This window comes from Ambystoma mexicanum, chromosome 1p (assembly GCF_040938575.1).
Source record: "Ambystoma mexicanum isolate Mex_15411 chromosome 1p, UKY_AmexF1_1, whole genome shotgun sequence".
Taxonomy (NCBI): domain Eukaryota; kingdom Metazoa; phylum Chordata; class Amphibia; order Caudata; family Ambystomatidae; genus Ambystoma; species Ambystoma mexicanum.
In genome coordinates this window covers 1,320,826,258-1,320,847,302 of record NC_090921.1, presented here as the reverse complement: position 1 = coordinate 1,320,847,302, position 21,045 = coordinate 1,320,826,258, and the positions used below count along the sequence as shown (strand labels likewise).

The 21,045-nt window shown below is 46.2% G+C and overlaps 1 protein-coding gene across 1 annotated transcript in view; it reads left to right on the top strand.

The window, feature by feature from the left end:
- The window catches only part of CD5L (CD5 molecule like), a 260,177-nt gene that overhangs the window by 158,137 nt on the left and 80,995 nt on the right, over positions 1-21,045 (top strand). Inside the window, exon 4 of the mRNA XM_069606596.1 lies at positions 3,675-3,992. Within this exon, the coding sequence (XP_069462697.1) occupies positions 3,675-3,992 (318 nt within the window). The remainder of the gene's footprint in view (positions 1-3,674; positions 3,993-21,045) is intronic.

Below are 21,045 nucleotides of genomic sequence, written 5' to 3'. Positions count from 1 at the left end.
AAATGTTATATATTTTCTTACAACCCACTATCCTTTAAATTAATTTCTGCCATTCTCCTTCACTGCTACCAAGTTCCGGCCCAGATCTCTCTCCTTGCCCTTGCTGTCTAAAGGCCTCCCATCCTTTCGACTCTTTCTCCCTGATCTTGACCAGCTTCATGACTTCCTTTCCTATCCTATTTCTATGTGGCTGCCATCTTTCTAAGATTTTACTTTATCCATCAACTTGCATTTGAATCCTTCTCTTAGACCACACCCTGATCATACTCCTTGACCATTGTATCCCCATCCATTGGAACTCAACTTGATAGTTTATTGCTTTGATCCTCCCTGTCTTCCCCCATCCTATCAATAGATAATTCACTTTCTGATTGCTCGTCCCTAGGCTTCAATCAAGCACTGAATCTCTGTGTAAATCAATACTTGCTCCTTTATTTTATTTATTTATTGGTCATTTGATATGCGCCAATACACAAGTGTTTCGAGGTGCAGCAAAGCTGGAGCAGAAGGGGGATAGATTGGGGAAATAGCGATCCTAATAGGCTTTGCGACATTCAGATTGTGCAAGTGCGGTAGCAAAAAGTGCAAGGATGAGGGGAGGTGGAGAAGTGCAGGTACTGGGCAGAAGGGCCCTGGGAAAGAGTGCCAGGGGAGACCGGGTGGACAGGGTCAGGGGGAAGAAGGGAGAGAAGGGGTTCCACAGCTATGTTCAAGTTGAGGGGCTGGAATGGCTCCAAGGGTGCAAGCCAGACAGACAAGTCTAGGCGGGGGCCCTTGAGGGCAAACGCAGGTAAGACTGGGGGGGCTCAGTGGAGGACATGTGCAGAGATAGACTGAGGGGGGCTGATGCCCTGTAAGACTCTGAAGGAACCAGGCCACCAGTCTAGGGCAGAAGGGGAAATTAGCATGGAAAGGGGAGGGAGAAGGAAGACGAGAGAAAAGAAACATCTTGAGGAGCTTCTGGAACTTAAGGAGATCTGGGTCAAGTGTGAGAGGGGCAGGGAGGCAATTTCTGTGGGAGGCATCTGCAGAGGAGAGAGATAAACCCCCCACTCTGTGCTTGGAAAAGTGTCTGATTTGCAGATATTTCGAACTAGATGAGCGAAAGGCTCTAGCAGGGAGTTATTTAGGGAGAGAGAGTTGGATGTAGCGGGGTCCCAGGCCCCAGAACGCATTGTGGATGATGCAGAGGGTCTTGAACCTGACCCTCGCAGCAACTGGGAGCCAATGTAGTGATTTAACAGCTGGAGAGATGCGGACCCTGGGCTTGAGGCCAAGGATAAGTCTATTCTGGACAAGTTGAAGGTGGCATAGGGAGGAGTTAGGTAGATCGAGGAAGAGGCTGTTGAGGCACAGCCTGGAGAGAGAGAACCAGGGCTCTGGAGACATTGAGTTTCTGGGGGAAGGTTAGAAAGAGGAGAATGCCTCTGAGGAGGTGAAGCTGAAAGTGGGCCTTCTTGGCAAGGTCCGTTATGTGAGGAGAGCAGGAGTGAGACGATAATAATTCAACTCGCCAATGGAATCCACAATTGTTCACTGCTACTTTTCTTCAGCTGTTGCTCCATTACCTCTCACTCAAAGCCCTGGATCTCCCCTGAGATCTGCCAAATCCAATCCAAATTGCATCTTTAGCTATGATGCTGACAAGCAATCATTCCCGACTAATCCTGGCCTCCTTCAAGGCATCGCCCTCTTCACCCTGACTACCGCTCTTTAATTAGCATAGTCCAGCTATTTCAACCACCTGTTTTCCTCTCACTGAACAAACAGTTGCAGACGATCTACTAGTGGCCAGGCCATGCTGCCTCATCTATCCTCACTCCATCTCCTCTGCCTGCCTATGTCTTTGCCATGCACATCTTTTACAAGACCTTCATAAGACAGGAACATCTAACTATCTTCCTCTATCTCTCTTCCTCTGCCAACGTTCTTTATCCAGCACCCTTCAAACCAGGCTTTCTCCTTCCCTGGTTTCTTCTTCCCTACTTCCCTTGATGAAATAGAGTCTATCCTCAATGTCCATGTCTGCCTATAAATATCAAGGGAGCTACCACCAATTAGAAAAGTTACTGCTGCTAACCCAAGTAAACATCCTAATGATCAGACATTCTCCTTCCTATCACTTTAAAGCCATTGAATGTTTACTCTTCAGCTGGATCACCAGCTACCTAGAAGACATTTGACCTTGCAACCCTCTGTAATCTGGCTTCCATAAGAGTCACTTCACAGAAACACCACTGACCCATGTCTCTAACTTCTCAATCACTGGCCACCACTTCAAGTGTGGATTTATCCTCATCCTTTATCACTTCTTGGCCGCCACCAATAAAGATGACCACTCCACTTCCCTCCACATTCTCTCTAACCTTTGCGCCCAAGACAATGCATGTGGCTATATTTAATCCTACCACTGCTGTGACCAATCCCTCCCCATTTCATATAACTTGATAACATCTAATCATAGTCCCCATCTAGTGAGTGTTCCTCAAGGCTCTGCAGGGTAGTTCATTTCTCAATAGGGAAGTTAATTTCACCCTGCAGTTTCTACTGCACTTGTTTGATGATGATATGCAGATATTCTACTCTCCTGCCGTTACCCCTAAACTCTTCCTTCAATTCTCCTGCTTTTTCTCAGCTATGCACCACTGGATGGTTCTTTTCTTTCTTATACTCATTTCCTCTAAAATCACATTAATCTACTGTCTGGCCAAACATGACTCATTGCCCCTTCTCCCCCGACCCCCTTTTCATTGCTTAACTTCACATACATCTTGCAAAGATCACTACTTTTGGATCTTCCTTGGAAGAAGTCTCAAACTTCACCAATTACCAACTCTGCCGTGACCAGTGCTTGTCTCATGCTTCGTAACATCAGAAATATTTGCCACATCTAACACGCCACTCAACACACATGCCTGTATACACTCTAGTACTCAGTCATCTAGTCTATTTCTGGTCCACCTTCTCGATTCCTTCTCACCTTTTAACAAAATTATACATTTCACTGCACACATTCTTTAATGCTTCCTCTTCTTTTCTCCCACCATTTCACATTGACTCTGTTGGCTGGCTCTTTATGCAGCCCCAAATCCTTTTCAAAATTCCTACTAACCTATAACACACTTCTCCCCTACTTGCACCCTTCACTCCATTGGCTGACACAATGTCTCGTTCCCTACCACTTCCGCCCATGCTGCTTCCAATTTCCAGTCTCGCGCCGTCATTGCATCCCTCCTCTGACACTCCTGTCCTGCTGGAATCCCCTATCCCCTAATTCAGAAGGTCCCTGCACACCATCTCAGAATAGAATTCAACTGTCTATGTTTCAGGAAGAAACTCACTCTTTAAATCATGTTATTATTTGTAAATACTGTAAATACTCTCTGTCCGCATTTAATTTTGCTATTATTTTTCACATGCCAATCTCAGGATCACAGTCTACTGTTGCATCACTCGTTCCTCTTACAAAGTATCCTTAAGAGGCACCGCTCCACCATCAGTAGTTAATCTTCTGAGCAGAGTTTCTGTTCAAAGTCCAAAATCTGCTTACAAATCAATGCAACAATGTGAAATACATAGAATGAAGATCTGACCTCTGGGTGGAGTACATATGTACTGCAGTGTTGGATTCTAATATTTGTATTGTTCACCATGCTCTATCTTTTCCCTTTCAGAGAAGTATCTTGGCATTAGACTGGTGAATGGCCCAAATAAGTGCAGCGGTAGACTAGAGGTGAATTACAATGGCCAATGGGGAACCGTCTGCAATGACCGATGGGACATGCTGGATACCAAAGTGGCATGCAAGGAGCTGGGCTGCAGTAGACCCATCTCTGCTAACAAGTGTGAAGCCTTTGGGAAGGGATCCGGGCCCATATGGCTGAATGAAGTGATCTGCACCGGGCAAGAATCTACACTGTCAGAGTGTAAAGCCAACACGCTGGGTGCCCATGACTGCACACATGCAGAAGACGTCGGCATCGAATGCATGGGTAAAGTACTATGCCTGTGAAACCGGTTTATTAATGTAATTATGTATTGCAGTACCTGTTAAACAGAAGCTGATGCAAAGGTTCAGAGTGTTGTAGAATTAACAGCAGTGGGCAAACATATAATCAATAGTTAAGAGTAAGAAAGCAGAGGAGCCTGAGAATGAACCTGACATAGCATCAGTGGGATAGGATAACAAGCAACACTGCAAAATCCCCCAGCAAACAAATGAATTCCCACAAACGGTGCATCAATGTGAAATGTTTCCCGCTCTAAGACAACTCTAAGACAACATATTGGGAGCCACCGAGCAAGGAAACATAGCAATGTTAAGTCAATTTAAGGGTGTTTCTCCCTCTGCATTTGAAGCATTTTGTTTTATTAAGGGCTCTGACAAATAGGAACAGATAATGACACCAGGCATGATTAGCATGAATGGCCATCATTATAATTAGAAATAAGGACCACCAGACAGATTTCACAATATTAACCTGCAGGCTAGATGTCAGAAATAATGCCACCAGTTAATTATTAGCAATGTTTAGTAGCATCTTGAATGGTTTAGAAATGATGATGAGCAGCTGGGAAATTTCACATAATGATCACCACCGGGGATAATTAATTATGAAAGCATCCGGAGAATTAGCAATGCTGATCGTATTGAATATATTTAGGACGACCGCCAGACTGTTTAAGAGATAAGGATCTCAGACAGTATTTGAAATCATTGCAAATCACACAGCTTGGATGTTGTGTTGCTCAGGTATCCAGTCCAGCCTCATGCCCTCCATTTTCATAGATAGCTCTACCCTCACAAGACCACCCCATCCTTGGGCTTGATGGGAATTGATTCTCCACAAAAGGTGGGGTGCAGTCAGGACGCGTCTATTTGCTTTGATGATGTGTGGGCCCCATCACTAGGATTTTGTCGTTGTGCATTTTGAGCTTCATACAATTGACGCTCGTCCGGGAGTCAATGCAGTCCCTTGAAATGGCTCTTCCACATAAGATTCAAAGAGAAGATGATGTGTCCACAGTAGGTCCATGAATGCCTTGCTGTAGAGGTTTAGTAGCAGAGAAGAGAGGATGGAGCCCTCGAGAACTCTGAAGGACTCCCGGTTTGGGTGGTGAGATGAAGTTGCGTCGTCCCACACTGATTTATGTCCCAAGAAAGGAGGTGAACTATTTAAAAGGATGGCTAGAGACCAATAATACTCACTCATAAAAAGAGCCAAAGCCAGGGAGATTGGCTTCCCCCACATAGCACCTAAACTATGGAACGCCCTACCAAACACAGTCAGAGCAGAGACCTCCCTTTCAGCCTTCCAGAAAATGCTAAAACCACACTCTTCAACTAACACTGTCTTCTCTCCTCTTGCTACTGACCCCCCTCCTCCCTGTCCATCTTGCTCATCATGTACTAAGTATGTTTTTTGCTTGTCTTCCTGTAACTAATAAGTAGTATGTGTCATGACCTACAGAACACACCCCTTTTGGACTTCCTGGTCCTTGTCTCAACGGGGCTTACACTCCCTGGTACTCCCAACATGGCCGTCCACTGTGAAACACCTTCCTCGCTCTACACGTTGGACGTAGTGTGTTCTATTTATAGACCACACCTCCCGCGGCTCCGCGCATCTCAATGCTATTGCAAAGTAGCGACCAGACGTGTGCTCCGTAGCTCGCGTTATTGCTTTCCTTGGTTCTTTCCTAGCCAACCCCACTCCGAGTCCCTTTCCGTCCTTTCTTGATTCCTGGAATCGTGTGCTGAGTAGCGCACTCTGTAAATTTCCAGGATTCCTGGATCTTTGCATCCCAGAACTTTGAACACACGCTGGAGTCGGAAGAGACTCGTGCAGCCTTATTCAAGACCCGATCCGTCCGCAAGAAGGCATCGACCAAGAAATCCAGCAAGGATCGAACTCAGGTGAGAAGGGGGGAACCCTTTGACAGTTTGAGACGCCACCCGACCGAACTCGATTTGGACATGGAAGCGGCCGTCCAGGACCTGATGCGTGGCATGCAAGAGCTTTCAACCGAGGTGCAGAATCTAAAAGCGGAAAACGCTGCTCTCAAACAATTAGTTCTATCCCGTAATTCTGCCACAAAAGAAAGTGTGTTGCTGGGCGGCATAGTGGACAAATACGATGGGTCAGCAAAAACCCTTAGCGGATTCCTGGATTCATGTTTGGTCCACTTTACTTTTAAGCCCTACTACTTTTCGACTCCCAGGGCTAAGGTGGGGTTCATAATTTCCCACCTTTCAGGAAACACCTTAACCTGGGCTACGCCCCTCGTTAATTCCGGCGATGCTCTCCTAGATGACTATGATGGGTTCATACAAGCCCTTAAGACCATGTTTGACCATCCAGAGCAGGTGTATAGTGCCCAGGAATGCCTGTTAGACTTTCAGCAAGGATCCCAGGATATGCTCACCTATGTAACCCGATTCAAGCAATTAGTCAAGGAAGCTGATTGGTCCCCTGAAGCGAGATTTACCCTTGCCATGCAAATAGATTTCCGTATCCAGGAAAGGAAGGCAGAGAAGAAGAAATCCAGAGGTAATCCTCCGAAAGTGTCCCTTGAGAGTACCACCAAGACGGACACAAACCCAGGCTCAGTCTCTGAACCAGTACCCATGCAGATAGGAGCCTTCCGTGGACCTATGCCCCCGCAAGAAAGGATGAGATGGATTCATACGGGGTTGTGCATGTATTGTGCATCAGACAAACACTTTGTTATGGAGTGTCCTCTAGCCCCTCCTCAGCGTTCGGGAAACGCAAGCTCCCGATCCTAGATGGAGCAGAGCTTCGGGAGAGAGATGTTTGCTCCACATCAATTCCATCCTTGAACTCTCCTGGACAAAACAATTTGGTGATACAATTTGGTGATCCTCCAAGAATAAGACCTATCCCATTGTGGTCTTGGTAGACTGCGGAGCTATGGGCATTTTCATTGATCAAGATTGGGTTGTTGGTCATCATATTCCATACGAGACACGAAGCACCATGCAGCCGGTGGAAGCAATCGACGGAAGACCCCTCACTTCAGGACCCATAAGCCTGCAGACAAAAGAGATCCAGCTTTCTGTAAACCATAACCAAGAGCGGATTACATTCAACATCATTAAGTCAGCTCATTACCCCATGGTATTGGGTATGCCCTGGTTACAGAAGCACAATCCGTATATTAATTGGACAGCAGGATCACTATTCCTAGGCTCAGAGTTTTGTATGTCCCACTGTCTTTTCCTGGATCCCTCCTCGACACCCCCTAAAGAACCACCAAGAGACCAGCAAACACCACTCATGGTTTCCAATATCATACAAGTCCCAGAGGCCTATCAGGGATATGCTGATGTATTTTCAACTGCCATAGTTCAGGCCTTACCCACTCACAGACCTGAAGACTGCGCCATAGATACAGATCCCTCAGCAGTGATTCCCTTAGGCAGAATGTTCATCCTTTCCGAACCTGAGAAGAAGGCCCTCCGAGAATACCTGGATACCAACCTTGAAAACAGCACCATAAAACCCTCAAAATCTCCACCGGGCGCTTCGTTGTTCTTTGTTCCCAAGAAGGACAGCAAGGAACTTAGACCTTGCCTCGACTATCGTGGCTTAAATCAATGCACCCTCAAAGATCGGTACCCAATGCCCCTGATCTCGGATATCCTGGAAGCTGTGAGAGGCGCCGTAATATTCACGAAGTTGGATCTCCGGGGTGCCTATCATTTGATCTGTGTCCGGGAAGGAGACGAATGGAAAACAGCCTTTAGAACACCCTTTGGTCACTACGAATATCTAGTCATGCTCTTTGGACTAGCTAATGCCCCCGCAGTTTTTCAACGTTTTATGGATAGGGTGTTTTCTGACATGTTATTCCTCTTCGTCATTGTTTAACTGGATGACATATTGATCTTTTCCAAGGATCCTCTAAAGCATGAAGAACATGTAAAGGCAGTATTACAATGACTCCGTGAACACAAACTTTTAGCCAAACCTGAAAAATGCTTGTTTCACGTTACTTCTGTTCACTACCTAGGATTCATCCTTAGCCCAGAAGGAATTGGTATGGACCCATCAAAGGTAAAGGCCATACTGGCATGGCACGCTCCCACGTCCGTGAAACAAGTTCAATCCTTCGTGGGGCTTGCCAACTTTTACCGGAAGTTCATATCTACCTTTTCCGAGATCGCTCAGCCGATCGTTGCTCTCTTGAAGAAAGACACCCCCTTTATCTGGTCTACACTGCAAGATAAGGCATTTCAACGTTTAAAGACAGAGTTCACGCAAGCCCCCATCTTGGCCCAACCCGACATAAATCGACCATTCCTAGTGGAAACGGATGCCTCTAACTATGCCATAGGAGTGGTCTTGAAGCAGGAACTTGAGGAAAAATTGGAACACCCCATTGCTTACCTTTCTCAAACCCTGACTCCCAGTGAGACACATTACTCCGTCCTGGAAAAGGAACTGTTAGCCATCCACCAAGCCTTCACTGAATGGCGACATCTACTTCTGGGTGCTAGATATTCAGTTCAGGTCCGCACGGACCATCGGAATCTTCAAATTCTACAGTCATTGGAGTGTAGGAACAGTCGTCAGGCGCGTTGAGCCTACTTCTTTGCCCAGAACCAGTTCCACATCACTCATGTTCCCGGATCACAAAACCTGATTGCTGACGCCTTATCTCGACGTCCTGACTATGTAGCTACTGAAGATAGGGCCTATCCTAAGATGTTTCCCCACACGATCTTTGTAGCTCAAGCAGTCAATCTCCTGGAAGAAATTCGAGTGCAAATCCAATCCTCTGATCTCTGGAAGGAAATTTCAAGGAAAAATCAATGGAACCTAAGAGTTAAGGAAGGATATTTATTCAAGGACAATGCACTGGTCATTCCTACACAGAAATTACAACAAAGAATAATAAACCTCTGTCATGATACCCTTCACTCCGGACATCGTAGCATAACCAACACCCTCCGTCTCATACAAAGACAGTTTTGGTGGCCTGGAATGAAGACCAACGTACAGCAGTACATCAAAGCTTGTACTATCTGTAGTCAAAATAAACATGATGACAAGAGACCGGAGGGTCTTCTACTGCAACCTACACTGCCAACAAGGCCATGGGAATTCATTGCTACAGACTTCATTGTGGAATTACCACCTTCCAGAGGATACACAACCATCATGGTTACCATAGACTTGTTCACTCATATGGCTCATTTTACACCCCTGTGTAAGCTACCATCCTCGTCCGAGCTTGCTGGAATCTTCCTGGAATACATATTCCGTTTGCATGGACTTCCTTCCAAGATCATATCTCATCGAGGACCTCAATACGTCTCTCAATTCTGGAAACATCTCTGTCGCATTTTGGGAATCCAATGCGCCCTTTCATCTGGTTATCATCCCCAAACCAACGGGACCACAGAACGTGCTAATCAGACCCTGGAGCAGTATCTTCGATGTTTCACCACCAAGGTTCAGGATGACTGGTCGCTCCTGATACCCGTGGCTGAATTCGCCTACAACAATTCCGATCATTCAGCACTTAAGACCAGTCCCTTTTATTGTAACCAAGGTTTCCATCCATCGGTTCTACCCTCTGTTCTCCCTCATCTTACACCAGTACCTACTGTCGACTCCTGGATAGAAACCCTCATCAACGTACACCAGGAGGCCAAAGAAAACTTAGAGAAGGCCAGAACACAGACTAAGAGGTATGCGGATTCCAAAAGAAGACCAGGCCCTTCTTATGCAATTGGTGATCAAGTCTGGTTGTCCTCGAAATTACTACCCCGACATCTACAGCTAAACAAGTTGGCCCCTCGGTACTAGGGTCCATTTCCCATCAAGGAAATTATCAATCCAGTTTCATACCGGATCAGACTACCAGACTCCTGGAAGAAAATTCACCCAGTATTTCACACATCCTTATTAAAGCCCTACACCCAATCCTCCTGGAAATCCTGCCTACCTCCTCCTCTGCTGGTCGACAACAAATTGGAATATGAAGTATCCCGAATATGTGACTCCAGGTATAAACGGGTTCAGCTTCAATACCTGGTTGAATGAAAAGGATATCCTCCTAGTGAAAGAACCTGGGAACCACTTTCTAATCTCAAGGCCCCTCGACTGCTCAGAAGATTTCACCTTATACACCCGGGCAAACCCAGAGGAACGGGTCTTCGGAGGAGGCATGCTGTCATGACCTACAGAACACGCCCCTTTTGGACTTCCTGGTCCTTGTCTCAACGGGGCTTACACTCCCTGGTACTCCCAGCATGGCCGTCCACTGTGAAACACCTTCCTCGCTCTACACATTGGACGTAGTGTGTTCTATTTATAGACCACGCCTCCCGCGGCTCCGCGCGTCTCAATACTATTGCGAAGTAGCGACCAGACGTGTGCTCCGTAGCTCGTGGTATTACTTTCCTTGGTTCTTTCCCAGCCAACCCCATTCCTAGTCCATTTCCTTCCTTCCTTGATTCCTGTACTCGTGTGCTGAGTAGCGCACTCTGTAAATTTCCCGGATTCCTGAATCTTTGCATCCCAGGAACTTTGAACACACGCTGGAGTCGGAAGAGACTCTTATTCAAGACCCGATCCGTCTGCAAGAAGGCATCAACCAAGAAATCCAGCAAGGATCGAACTCAGGTGAGAAGGGGGTAACCCCTTGACAGTATGCAATCAAGAACTGTCTGTTACAGCGCCACGATGCCCACGGGCTGCTCCGCACTTTGAAAATGTTAATGAATAATAATAGAGACCACTGTGATTGACTGAAGTTTCTGCAGGAATATTGGATGGTTGACAGTGTTGAAGGGTGCCAAGAGGTTATGTAGCACAAGAATAGATAACATGCAAGACTCAGCAAGTAACACTGTATTGTCTCATGCAGCAACCAAAGTTGACTCTGTGCCGTCGAAGGGGTGGGAATCTGACTCCAAGAGAGTCCAGTGATGGGTCAGAAATGGCCAGGAGTTTTGAGATCCAAGGAAGGTTTCAAAAAAAATATAATAATGGGGGTGATCAAGTAATGTGATGAGTACTAATTCCATTGGCAATGAGCTGTTAATAAATGTAGATAAGAACTGTGCATGTATGTTGAGGTGGCTAGGAACAGTGGATATTGTACAGCGGTGCTTGTGCCCTGTCCTGGCTGCAGTGCCAAGAGCAGCTTTCACAAGGATTCCACTCAGACGTCTTGAAAGGTGTATGTAGGAATGTATGGTGTGTCATTTGAAGACATTTGAGGGCCACATACGGATGTAATTTGGGAAAAAGGGGTTAATGCGATGACCTCTTTCATTTTCTCTAGCTTTCGTATGAAAACGGAGGAGATGTGTCACAGAGTCTTCTGGATCGTACATCCGGTACAGGAAAGGGAGAAGAAGGAATGTGCAAATCTAAGGAGCTCTTGAGTATAATTGATTGGTTGACTCTTTTTTGTAGGATAGAACTCCTTCCTGGTGTCAAGAAAGGCTCAATGGAATACATTGCTTTTTAATTGCTGATGGTGTGTTGTTGTTTCTGTCACACGGTGTCTAACTTTCAACAATTGTTTTTGAGAGGTTTGAGGAAGTCATTGAACTAGTTTTTGCAGGCAGGTCTGAATGGGCCTTTTCAGAGAAGGGGTTATGATTCCATGGTCTGGGTGATGGCAAGCGAGTGAGAAATATGGTGATCATCAGTGGATGCTGTGATCGGGCTTAAGTTGATAGGTTGATAGGGCCTGTCCAAGACACTGTTTTCAATAGGGTTGAAGTCATCCTTTTGATTCTGATCCCAGTCCCATTTTTCTGAATGTGTGGTTTGGGAAAAATATGCTGCAATTTCTTTGTCTGACAAATGTGGGAATGTGTTGAAATACATCGAACACCAAAATTAAGGGTTCCAATGGATCAAAACGTTTGCCAAAGATAGAAAAAGGAGGTCATTTTCTAAAGTGCCAAGTTATCTGCAATGGAGCTATACCTAGATCCTAATCTCTGTTTCCCTACTGGAATGACATGGATTTGATCTTGCACAAATAACTCCACCTCCCGGTGCATCAGTGTACAGCCCTGTCATTTTTCTTTTTAGTCTATAAAAATTGTTTTCATTACACAACTTGATTGAAAGTTTTCAGGTGAAGACAGACTGCCTTTTTCATCCATCACTGTCTAGGAGAAATGCAGAGTTATTACAGGTTGTTTAAATGAGGTTGCATGACATTTGTTTATTTCCCTAAAATCATATGACGTGTGATTTCGTTGACACCTGGCCTGTCCTCACTTGAGCCGGTAATATCCCAAGGATATTACTTAACAACAAGAACAGCGACCGAGGGGAGAACATCAGATAACTGCTGTCCTGAGTTATTCCCATGAAACAAACAAGATAAAAAAGGAAATCCTAAAAATGAGGGCCAGTACTAAATGTGGGCTCCTCAAACCTACCGACACCGCACTTTGCAATCAAGAAAAGAAAGAACGTATGAGACACACTTATGCAGTCTTACCAACCGCCAGCTGCTGTAGAACTTCAAGGTACGATCTGGGGCTCTGAACAACCACAGGGCCACTCACCTTGTGGCCAGTGCACTGTTTGCACACTAATGTCTTGCACACGGCCGATAGACCTAGGCCTGAAAAGTCTGTGGAAACCACACAACCTGACGAATTGTAACACAGGCAATGTGATATATCTTATCACGTGACCCTGCTATCTCAAATAAGTGGGGATGACCAGCAGACCGTGAAAAAAGAACCGAAGAACACAAGTCCTGCATTAGTTCGGGGTGAGCAAATGCTCCATTAGTAGAACACTTTCAGAGACATTGGCACATGCCCAAGGACCTGTGTTGGACCATCATCGAAAAAGTGACCTGTCATGGATGGGGGAAGACATACAGGCCCTCCTCTTAAAGAGGGAACAGAGATGGATATTTCAACTAAAAACAGACAAAGTTGGCCTAAACAAGTCGACATTATGGCAGACTCATGCCATTCTACAATGATTACATCCATACTAAATTAACACATAGCCAGATCTGCTATATTTAACCATCAAGTATTGCGACTCTTACTAGCAGACAACTGACTGTGACCATGGTGAATAAATAAGTAGGACTAATAATCCTACAGCTTACTGGCACTAACATAACCAAAAGGCAACCGGCTCAACAACATTAAAATCCCTAATGATCCCACCTGGGACCTCCAAGCCAGTGGACTAATCTTGAGAGGCTGTTCGGATTTATATGCCTTTTGGTAGTGATGACTGTACACAGTAATTCACCTTCTTTAAATCTCAGCCAACGATAAATGTAAAACCAGGCAAATACACTTGTACCCGCAGAGGACAACCTAGCGGTTGCCTGACCCCCTTTTCGGGCGCACGTCAGGTATAGAGAACGTGCCAACAATGTGGAAATCCATGTGGCACAACTTGTACGGTTATTGCAGCGCTAAGAAATTATAACGGTGCCGGGAACACTAGCCACGTATCCTGCAGCTGCGTCTTGAATTAAGCAAGAATGTCAAGCTAACAAGAAGCAAACAAACAGTACGTACCTAGAACGGCTAATACGAGAATGACTAGAACCAGTATGTGCACCTCACATGTTGATAATAAGATTCACCTATCTTAGAGAATAGCAAAGAGCTCGCCATGCCCTGCAGAACCATATGAAAGTCGAACAGGACATTTAAGGCCCAAAGCAGGAACCAAAGGTCCTGACTCGCATTGGTAGAGTGGGACATATGGCCATTACCAAGGTGAGTCCACCCCTGGAGTTAGTATGTATAGGGACACAAAGATATTTATATATTTTTAATTCCTGGTATGGGGAACAGTGAAAACCTATGCTGCTCATTCTAGTGTAATTAGCTGTTGGGGTTCTCCGTGGCCACAGAGGTTGCTATTAAATGCAAAATTGTTTTCTGGATTAATTTATTGTGTGTGTAACAATGCTGTGGCACTATGATTCTGTCTTTACAGAGTCATGGTCGCAGACTAATCACTGATGCAACATTACTAATGTGTGGTTAGAAGTAATGTCCACAAGCCTCATAACTGAGTAACCGTGAGTATACCACTTCATTAATGAGGAGACCGCCCTGAAGAAAGTGGGTATAAGCAATACTAAACCACTGAAACCGGTCGACAAAGAAACTGTAGAGATGGCATTTAGCGATCTGCGTACACGTAGTGATCAATTTGGTCTTTGTATTTTTACCAATGTGTTGTTTTTTAGGAGTTGGAATGGACAGTATATCGGCTAATAAAGCTAGTTTTACCAAAGATAGTATATTGGTTGTCCCATACATTTTAACCCAGGGATGAGAATCAGAGGCAGATGAGGAATGGAGAGACTCATTACCAAGATCAATGAGATTAGACTGTGCCTTACTGCCTGGAAAGTATACCATCCACTATAAGATAGGCGGCACGCCCGCGTTTATTAGGGAGCGCTACCCTAGGGGCAGGGTAGTTTAGCTGCTCACCCTGTCCTTTCAGCTATCCATGTCCCCACTTGGAGGACAGCTGTTGACGACGCGGGACTAGCACTACCTTTTCAGTGTCCAGTGTGTTGCACCATAAGTCTATATGGTGTTTTTGCCCTATTACTCTGTTAGAGATTATTTTCAGGGTTTCACCCCGTTTAACTTTTGCTGAGGCCCCCTGTAAACTGAACTGTCCCCATTTAACCATGATCCAAAGGTTGACAAGCATGAACTATTTCCCACAAGGTGTTCAATTCCTTGTGTTGATATTTTGCACACCTCCAAACAATTGAGTTATGAATAGTTTTTGGGCCCTTCGGTATAGAAAAGGAGGGCGGGTGAGTGTCACTTGCTTTCTGTAAGGAAGTGCCACCATGTCGTGATAATACATCCGAATAAATAATTCGCAGTTTTGGAAGCAGGGATAAGAATAAAACCCCTAATAAACTATAGTAGAGGTCCCGCCCCCTTTAAGTCAGTTTGTATTGGACGGTAAAGTGGCAGTTTCTGATAGGCGCTATAACTAGCTATACCAAATCTTGAAAGAATTCCACACTTCCTATGGCTGAAAATGCATATATTTTTGCATATATTCTGCATATGTTTTTGGTTGTTCTGTTGCTCGTTTCCTCCTCAAACCCAATAACAAGCATGTTTTTGTAATTGTAAACACTGCTTACATGCTTGCATGGTAAGCCTTTTTCACAATGAAAATTAAATGCAGTCTGACATGGGAGCATGTCGGTCAGCATTTATTTGTAATTATGAGCGTTGCTTGCCATTTGAGCATGGCAAACGGCGCTCACAATTCAAAGCAAACGCTGTCTAGCATGCGAGCATGACAGGCATCATTTACTCACTTTGCACAGAGGTGTGCAAAAGTGCGAAATCTGGTGGCGGGGGTCCGCCTACATGTAAGTCAACATGTAACGGCTCCCCACTGCCAAGTTACTAATTTTATTAATAGCTCCTCAATGTTTATTTGTAAATATACATACATCTAAATCAACCGTGCTACTAAACAGTGTAAAATATCATGCATTGAACATTCCTGTCAGAACAGGGCCATGGTTTTAGGAAGTGTTGCCGTGAGTGAGCAAAGGAACAGCCTTATACTGTGAAATATGAATGATCACCTTTGCTATTATATATTGAGCAACACTGTTTTAAATTAATCTATAAGTGAGGCATTTTTAAGATGTGCAGGAGCGGGATTCAATTATTTGCTCACGATCACACCCTTTGATTAAGCTCAGGATCACACACTTTATTTAAATCGTGATTTTGGAATTGGATCCCAATCTGGGATTTAATCAACCGACCACATCTCTTCCAAGGTCTATTTATACAGCAATGCACAACTGTTTTAGCATCTTTGGCTTTCAGGAGATAACTTGCTCTGTTTTAGAGAGTCAACTTGCAAAGTGCACAAATCACCTTTTAAACAAACTACTCTATATATAAGAAATACTTGTACACCTGCTAAAAGGGGTTTATACCTAAAAGAAACATTTGCAACTGTGTTAATGTAAATGTCATCATCCCAGCATAATATTTTGGTCATTCCAAGAAAGGTATCATGACGTTGTGTTTGTGGGACTTCAAAACCGAACTAACATGGGGTCAAACATTTCTTAAGGAAGCATACTTTATTTATTTATTGGACATTTCTAAGGCGCCTATACGCAAGTGTTTCCAGGCGCCACATTTTCAAACATCTTATTTAGGATTGACAGGAAATTTCACCATGCCCTATTAATGATATCCAATGCACCAGTATGACTCTAGCCCAAGAACTGGAAAGTTGCATATTTGTGCAAGCAAAGGCTCTGATTAAAATATTAACGTGTGGGCCAATGAACACCATCAATAGCAATATAGCAATTCTGCGAGAGCCTTCAGCCCCATTGCTGTGACCACAGTGCCATCCAAAGGAAGCATATCAGAAAGACAGTGGGCCTCATTACGAGTATCACGTTGCAGGAAAAAATGACAGTAACGTGGTGGTAATTCTGTTACCCCTGCATTACCACACCGCCGTACTGTAGGTTTGGTGGTAAGGTGAAGGACAAACCTCCAGCAAGATGCTGGAGGTAATTTTGCCACCCCATCACCAAAAATCTGCATGTAATCCGCAGGGAATCCTATGGACTGCGAAAATGGGGACTTACATTGCCCTACCACCACTTGTTATACCACTGTAAAATCTGGGGGACGAAGTGGTGGTAACAGCAATTCCGTTTGGCAATATTTCAGCAGATTTACCACTGAAATACTGCCAAACTTGTAATCGGGCACAATGTGTGTTCCTTGTAGCAGTAACACCCTACAACCACCACTAGAGCGTCCATAGAGTGGGCGCTCTGCTCAAGTTTGAAAATCCTTTCACATATCAAACAAAAGAAGTATTTCTCTGGGGAATCTTTGTACACCATTGATGTCGAATATCAAGGATTTAGAGATTTCTTAGGGAGGACGGATTGCAAACCTACTGTCAACGTAGAAAGCCATACAATTAGAAATCACAGGCACTAATATGTGCCAGAGCACATGTGGAGAAAAACTCTGTAGAGTTACGTAAAACAGGACAAGACTGGTTTCCGGGGTGCAATATATAGGCAGTATATTTCAAAGGATGCAAAGGTCCCTCCAGTTTTCTTTTTGTGCTCCAATGATATTTTTGTGTGGCCAGTTTTCCTAACTATGTTGCAACTGGGTGCTCAGGTGAATAGCCATTAGTAGGAGGAAGCTAGCATCTCTGATTGGGCAAAACATAAATATATTTCTAACTACTGGTGTCATGCGCCTCTTACCGTGGCGCCTGTGGCCCAGAGTACGACTGGGCAGCCATTGATTTGGCCGCCATGTTCACAGAACCTAGTAGCGGTCTAGTCCTCCACGCCCACTGGGGCTACTTAGACACACCCATCCAGGTCCACGTCGCATTGCAACCACTTGGTTACTTTCGATTTGGCTGCTACAACGCTGTGAGTTTTCGCTTCTTCCTTGCCAGGAACCCTCTTTCCTTGTAACTTTTCTCCTCTTCTTTTAGCGCCTGCCGCTTGCTCTTCCCTTTTCGCCCGCTCCCCCTTCTCTGTTCCAGCTCGGTTTGCTTACCTTTTGGCTTAATGCACAAAAAACCCAGACTCGTTTAAAAGTGGAAAAGGTCGCTTTAATGTGACAGGCCAAAGCTTACAATCAAACGCTTAACTGGCTCCATGGCCTAACAAACTAAAGGAATATTTTAACCACCACTTAAATAAATTAAACATTTTCATTTTCCCCCAACAATTAAATAATTAAATAACCCAATTCCTCCCTAATGATCCCTTGTATCCTACCGTCTCCTTGCCCCTTTTCCAGGCGTCCCGCTTTCTCCCAGGGGCCATGCCCCTCCAGGCTCAATACCTGTTCCCCCGGGGTGACCTGCTTGTGCAAACAGCGCCACCCCATCCTTTCCCGTGTCATTCCCCCATTGTGCTTCCCTCCCCCCACATCAAAAGGGGCCATGCCCCCGGCGCCCCGACCCACTTCAACACCCTTCAAACTCCCCTCTACACCAAACTCCCCCTTTCCTATGACCTGCAGCCAGCCTGACCTGCCACATCAGCAACATATATTACACACACTTTCACAATGCCCTGACCTGTCACACAAAACTACCAACCCTACCTTCCTAACAGACCCCAAAACTCATGAACCCGCCCTGTCATCTAAAAAAAAAAAAAAAAAAAAAAAAAAAAAAACTGCATAATCCCATGAACAATGGACCCCCCCATATTACATACCCAGACACTACCCAACGAAGTGAAAGGGGTGGGAGGGCGGGACAATCATCAAGTCCTAACTGTCGCCTGCCTCCCGAACCTTCCCTGAGCCCTTAAATACCCCCCCCCAGGAGGCGCTCTGCCCCACGGCCACTCGCTGGCCATGTGCATCGCCAAAAATCTCCCCGGGGGGAAACGCTTCGCGTTCCCCCCGGGGCCCCCCTTTTGGCTTAATGCACAAAAAACCCAGACTCGTTTAAAAGTGGAAAAGGTCGCTTTAATGTGACAGGCCAAAGCTTACAATCAAACGCTTAACTGGCTCCATGGCCTAACAAACTAAAGGAATATTTTAACCACCACTTAAATAAATTAAACATTTTCATTTTCCCCCAACAATTAAATAATTAAATAACCCAATTCCTCCCTAATGATCCCTTGTATCCTACCGTCTCCTTGCCCCTTTTCCAGGCGTCCCGCTTTCTCCCAGGGGCCATGCCCCTCCAGGCTCAATACCTGTTCCCCCGGGGTGACCTGCTTGTGCAAACAGCGCCACCCCATCCTTTCCCGTGTCATTCCCCCATTGTGCTTCCCTCCCCCCACATCAAAAGGGGCCATGCCCCCGGCACCAGAAAAACCCTCCCCCGAGGAGTTCTTTCTGCCCCACCCCCCCCTCAAACTTTTCTACCTCAAACTTTTTACCCAGTCTCCCAGCCCAGAAACAAGAAGAGCCACCCGTATCCCTCACGAGGTCATTCTCCCCTGCATGCAGAATCACCACCTCTGGAACCCCAAGCGTTCCCTCATCCCTGCCAATATAGGAAGCAGCTGATCCCACCGCAGGCCACCCAACCCGTGCCGTCTCACCACCACTTCCTTGTAACTGCACCCCTGTTACCTTCCAAACCCCTTTTCTCCACTTCCTTCCCAGCCCACTTAACAATTGAATGGCCAACAAATCAAAACTTGCGCCAACTCCCCTTCTTTTCGCGCAGCATCTGAAAAAGAAAATACAAAATCACTGACAAGTCAAAAATATTTCAACAACAGTTGGCCCACAAAGTCCTAACCACCTTTTCAACATCCCCATTATCAAACTCCCTGCCGTACCCCTTATATTTCCCAGACCTCCAACGTCCCAATCTTTTCACCTTGTCTTCTGAAAAACCCAGCCCGGTACCCTCAGATGCTGCGCCCAACCTAAAGTAATGAGTCCCGAAATCCTCTTCCTTTTCTCCCACTGCCACCAACTCCTTCCGCGATACCCCTAGCACCTGGAACTGGGCATAAGACCTTGCTCCCACGACCCAGCCGAAACCAAGAGCCCCTTCCCTTCTTATCCGTCTTAGACCTCTTAATCTTGATGTCTAAACCTTCTTCTGTAATTTGAACATCTTCCCACTGCAGTCCCCCTACCCCCCCTTTTGCCCCGACCAACTTAAAAACCCTGAAAGCCCCCAAACAATAACCACGTAAAAACAAGTCGCAGACAGCTCCCCTACAAGCAATAAACCATTTGTTCCACTTGTTGTGCCCAGTTTATTCCTTTACATTCCTGCATTGTCCCCCCTGCACCGGGGGCCCACGTGCACCCCCGTCCATGCAGGCCCTTTAGTTTATTCCTCCTCTCGCCATTGCACCAGGGGCCAAACCTGCACCCCCGTCCATGCAGTCCCTTCCATATAACTCTTCAAGCTCCTCGCATCCATTACCACCTTTTTCCCGCCTGCACCCGGGGCCCTAATGCACCCCCGTCCATGCAGGCCCCTTTTTTTTCTTTACTCCTCTCCACCGCTGCACCAGGGGCCAACCTGCGCCCCCGTCCCTGCAGTTCCTTCCATATCACCATCTTCAAGCTACTTGCGTCCATTACCACCTGTTTCCCACCTGCACCAGGGGTCCTAGTGCACCCCCGTCCATGCAGGCCCCCTTTTTTCCTTTACTCCTCTCCACCGCTGCACCAGGGGCCAAACCTGCGCCCCCGTCCATGCAGACCATTACACATAAATTCCTCTTCCGGCACCTCGCTTCTCTGTTCCACTTTTGTTTTTTTTTTTTTTGTTTTTTTTTTTTAATTTAGCTGCACCAGGGGCCTTAGTGCACCCCCGTCCATGCAGACCCAACTCCTCACTTCCCCCTGCTGCACCAGAGGCGCTCCCGCACCTCCGTCCATGCAGCCTGAAGCCTACTCACCTTGTCGTGCGGCAAGCGTGAGGGCTTCACCACCGTCGTCCATGCCCTCCAAACGACAGCTACCTCCCCTTAACAATTACCACCGTTACATCCCCCCTGCGGCCCTCCCCTACCTACGTGTCTTCCTCCTCACCCTTCTCCTGCCCCCCTTTAAGTTGCCCCCAACAATCTTTCATCAAACCTTGTGCCCCCCCTCCTTTTACATTAAACTGAGCCCGACCTACCAGCACACCCCAATTTACCTGGTATGCGGTCCTTCCCCCACACTTCCTTGCCCCGCTCCTCGCCCTGACCCACTGTCCCCTGCCTGAAAACAATCTGTAACCGGATGCCGACCCGCACACCTGCTGCACTCGTGTTTAAATTTGCACATCCACCTCGTGCAGCCTTCTTTATTGAACGCCCAACATGCTGTTGAGGGCTGTCCTCCGCCTCCTCCCCCCGCCCCCTCATGGGCGGGGCGACCAAGAAAGGGCCGGTAAGGCACAGGCAGCCCACTTGCTGTGTGTAATGTCGGGGCAGGCCTCGTTGGAGCCATCCATTGCAGCCAAAGATCCATGTCTATCTCCCCCCAGACCGCCTGACTGTCCTCCGCCATTC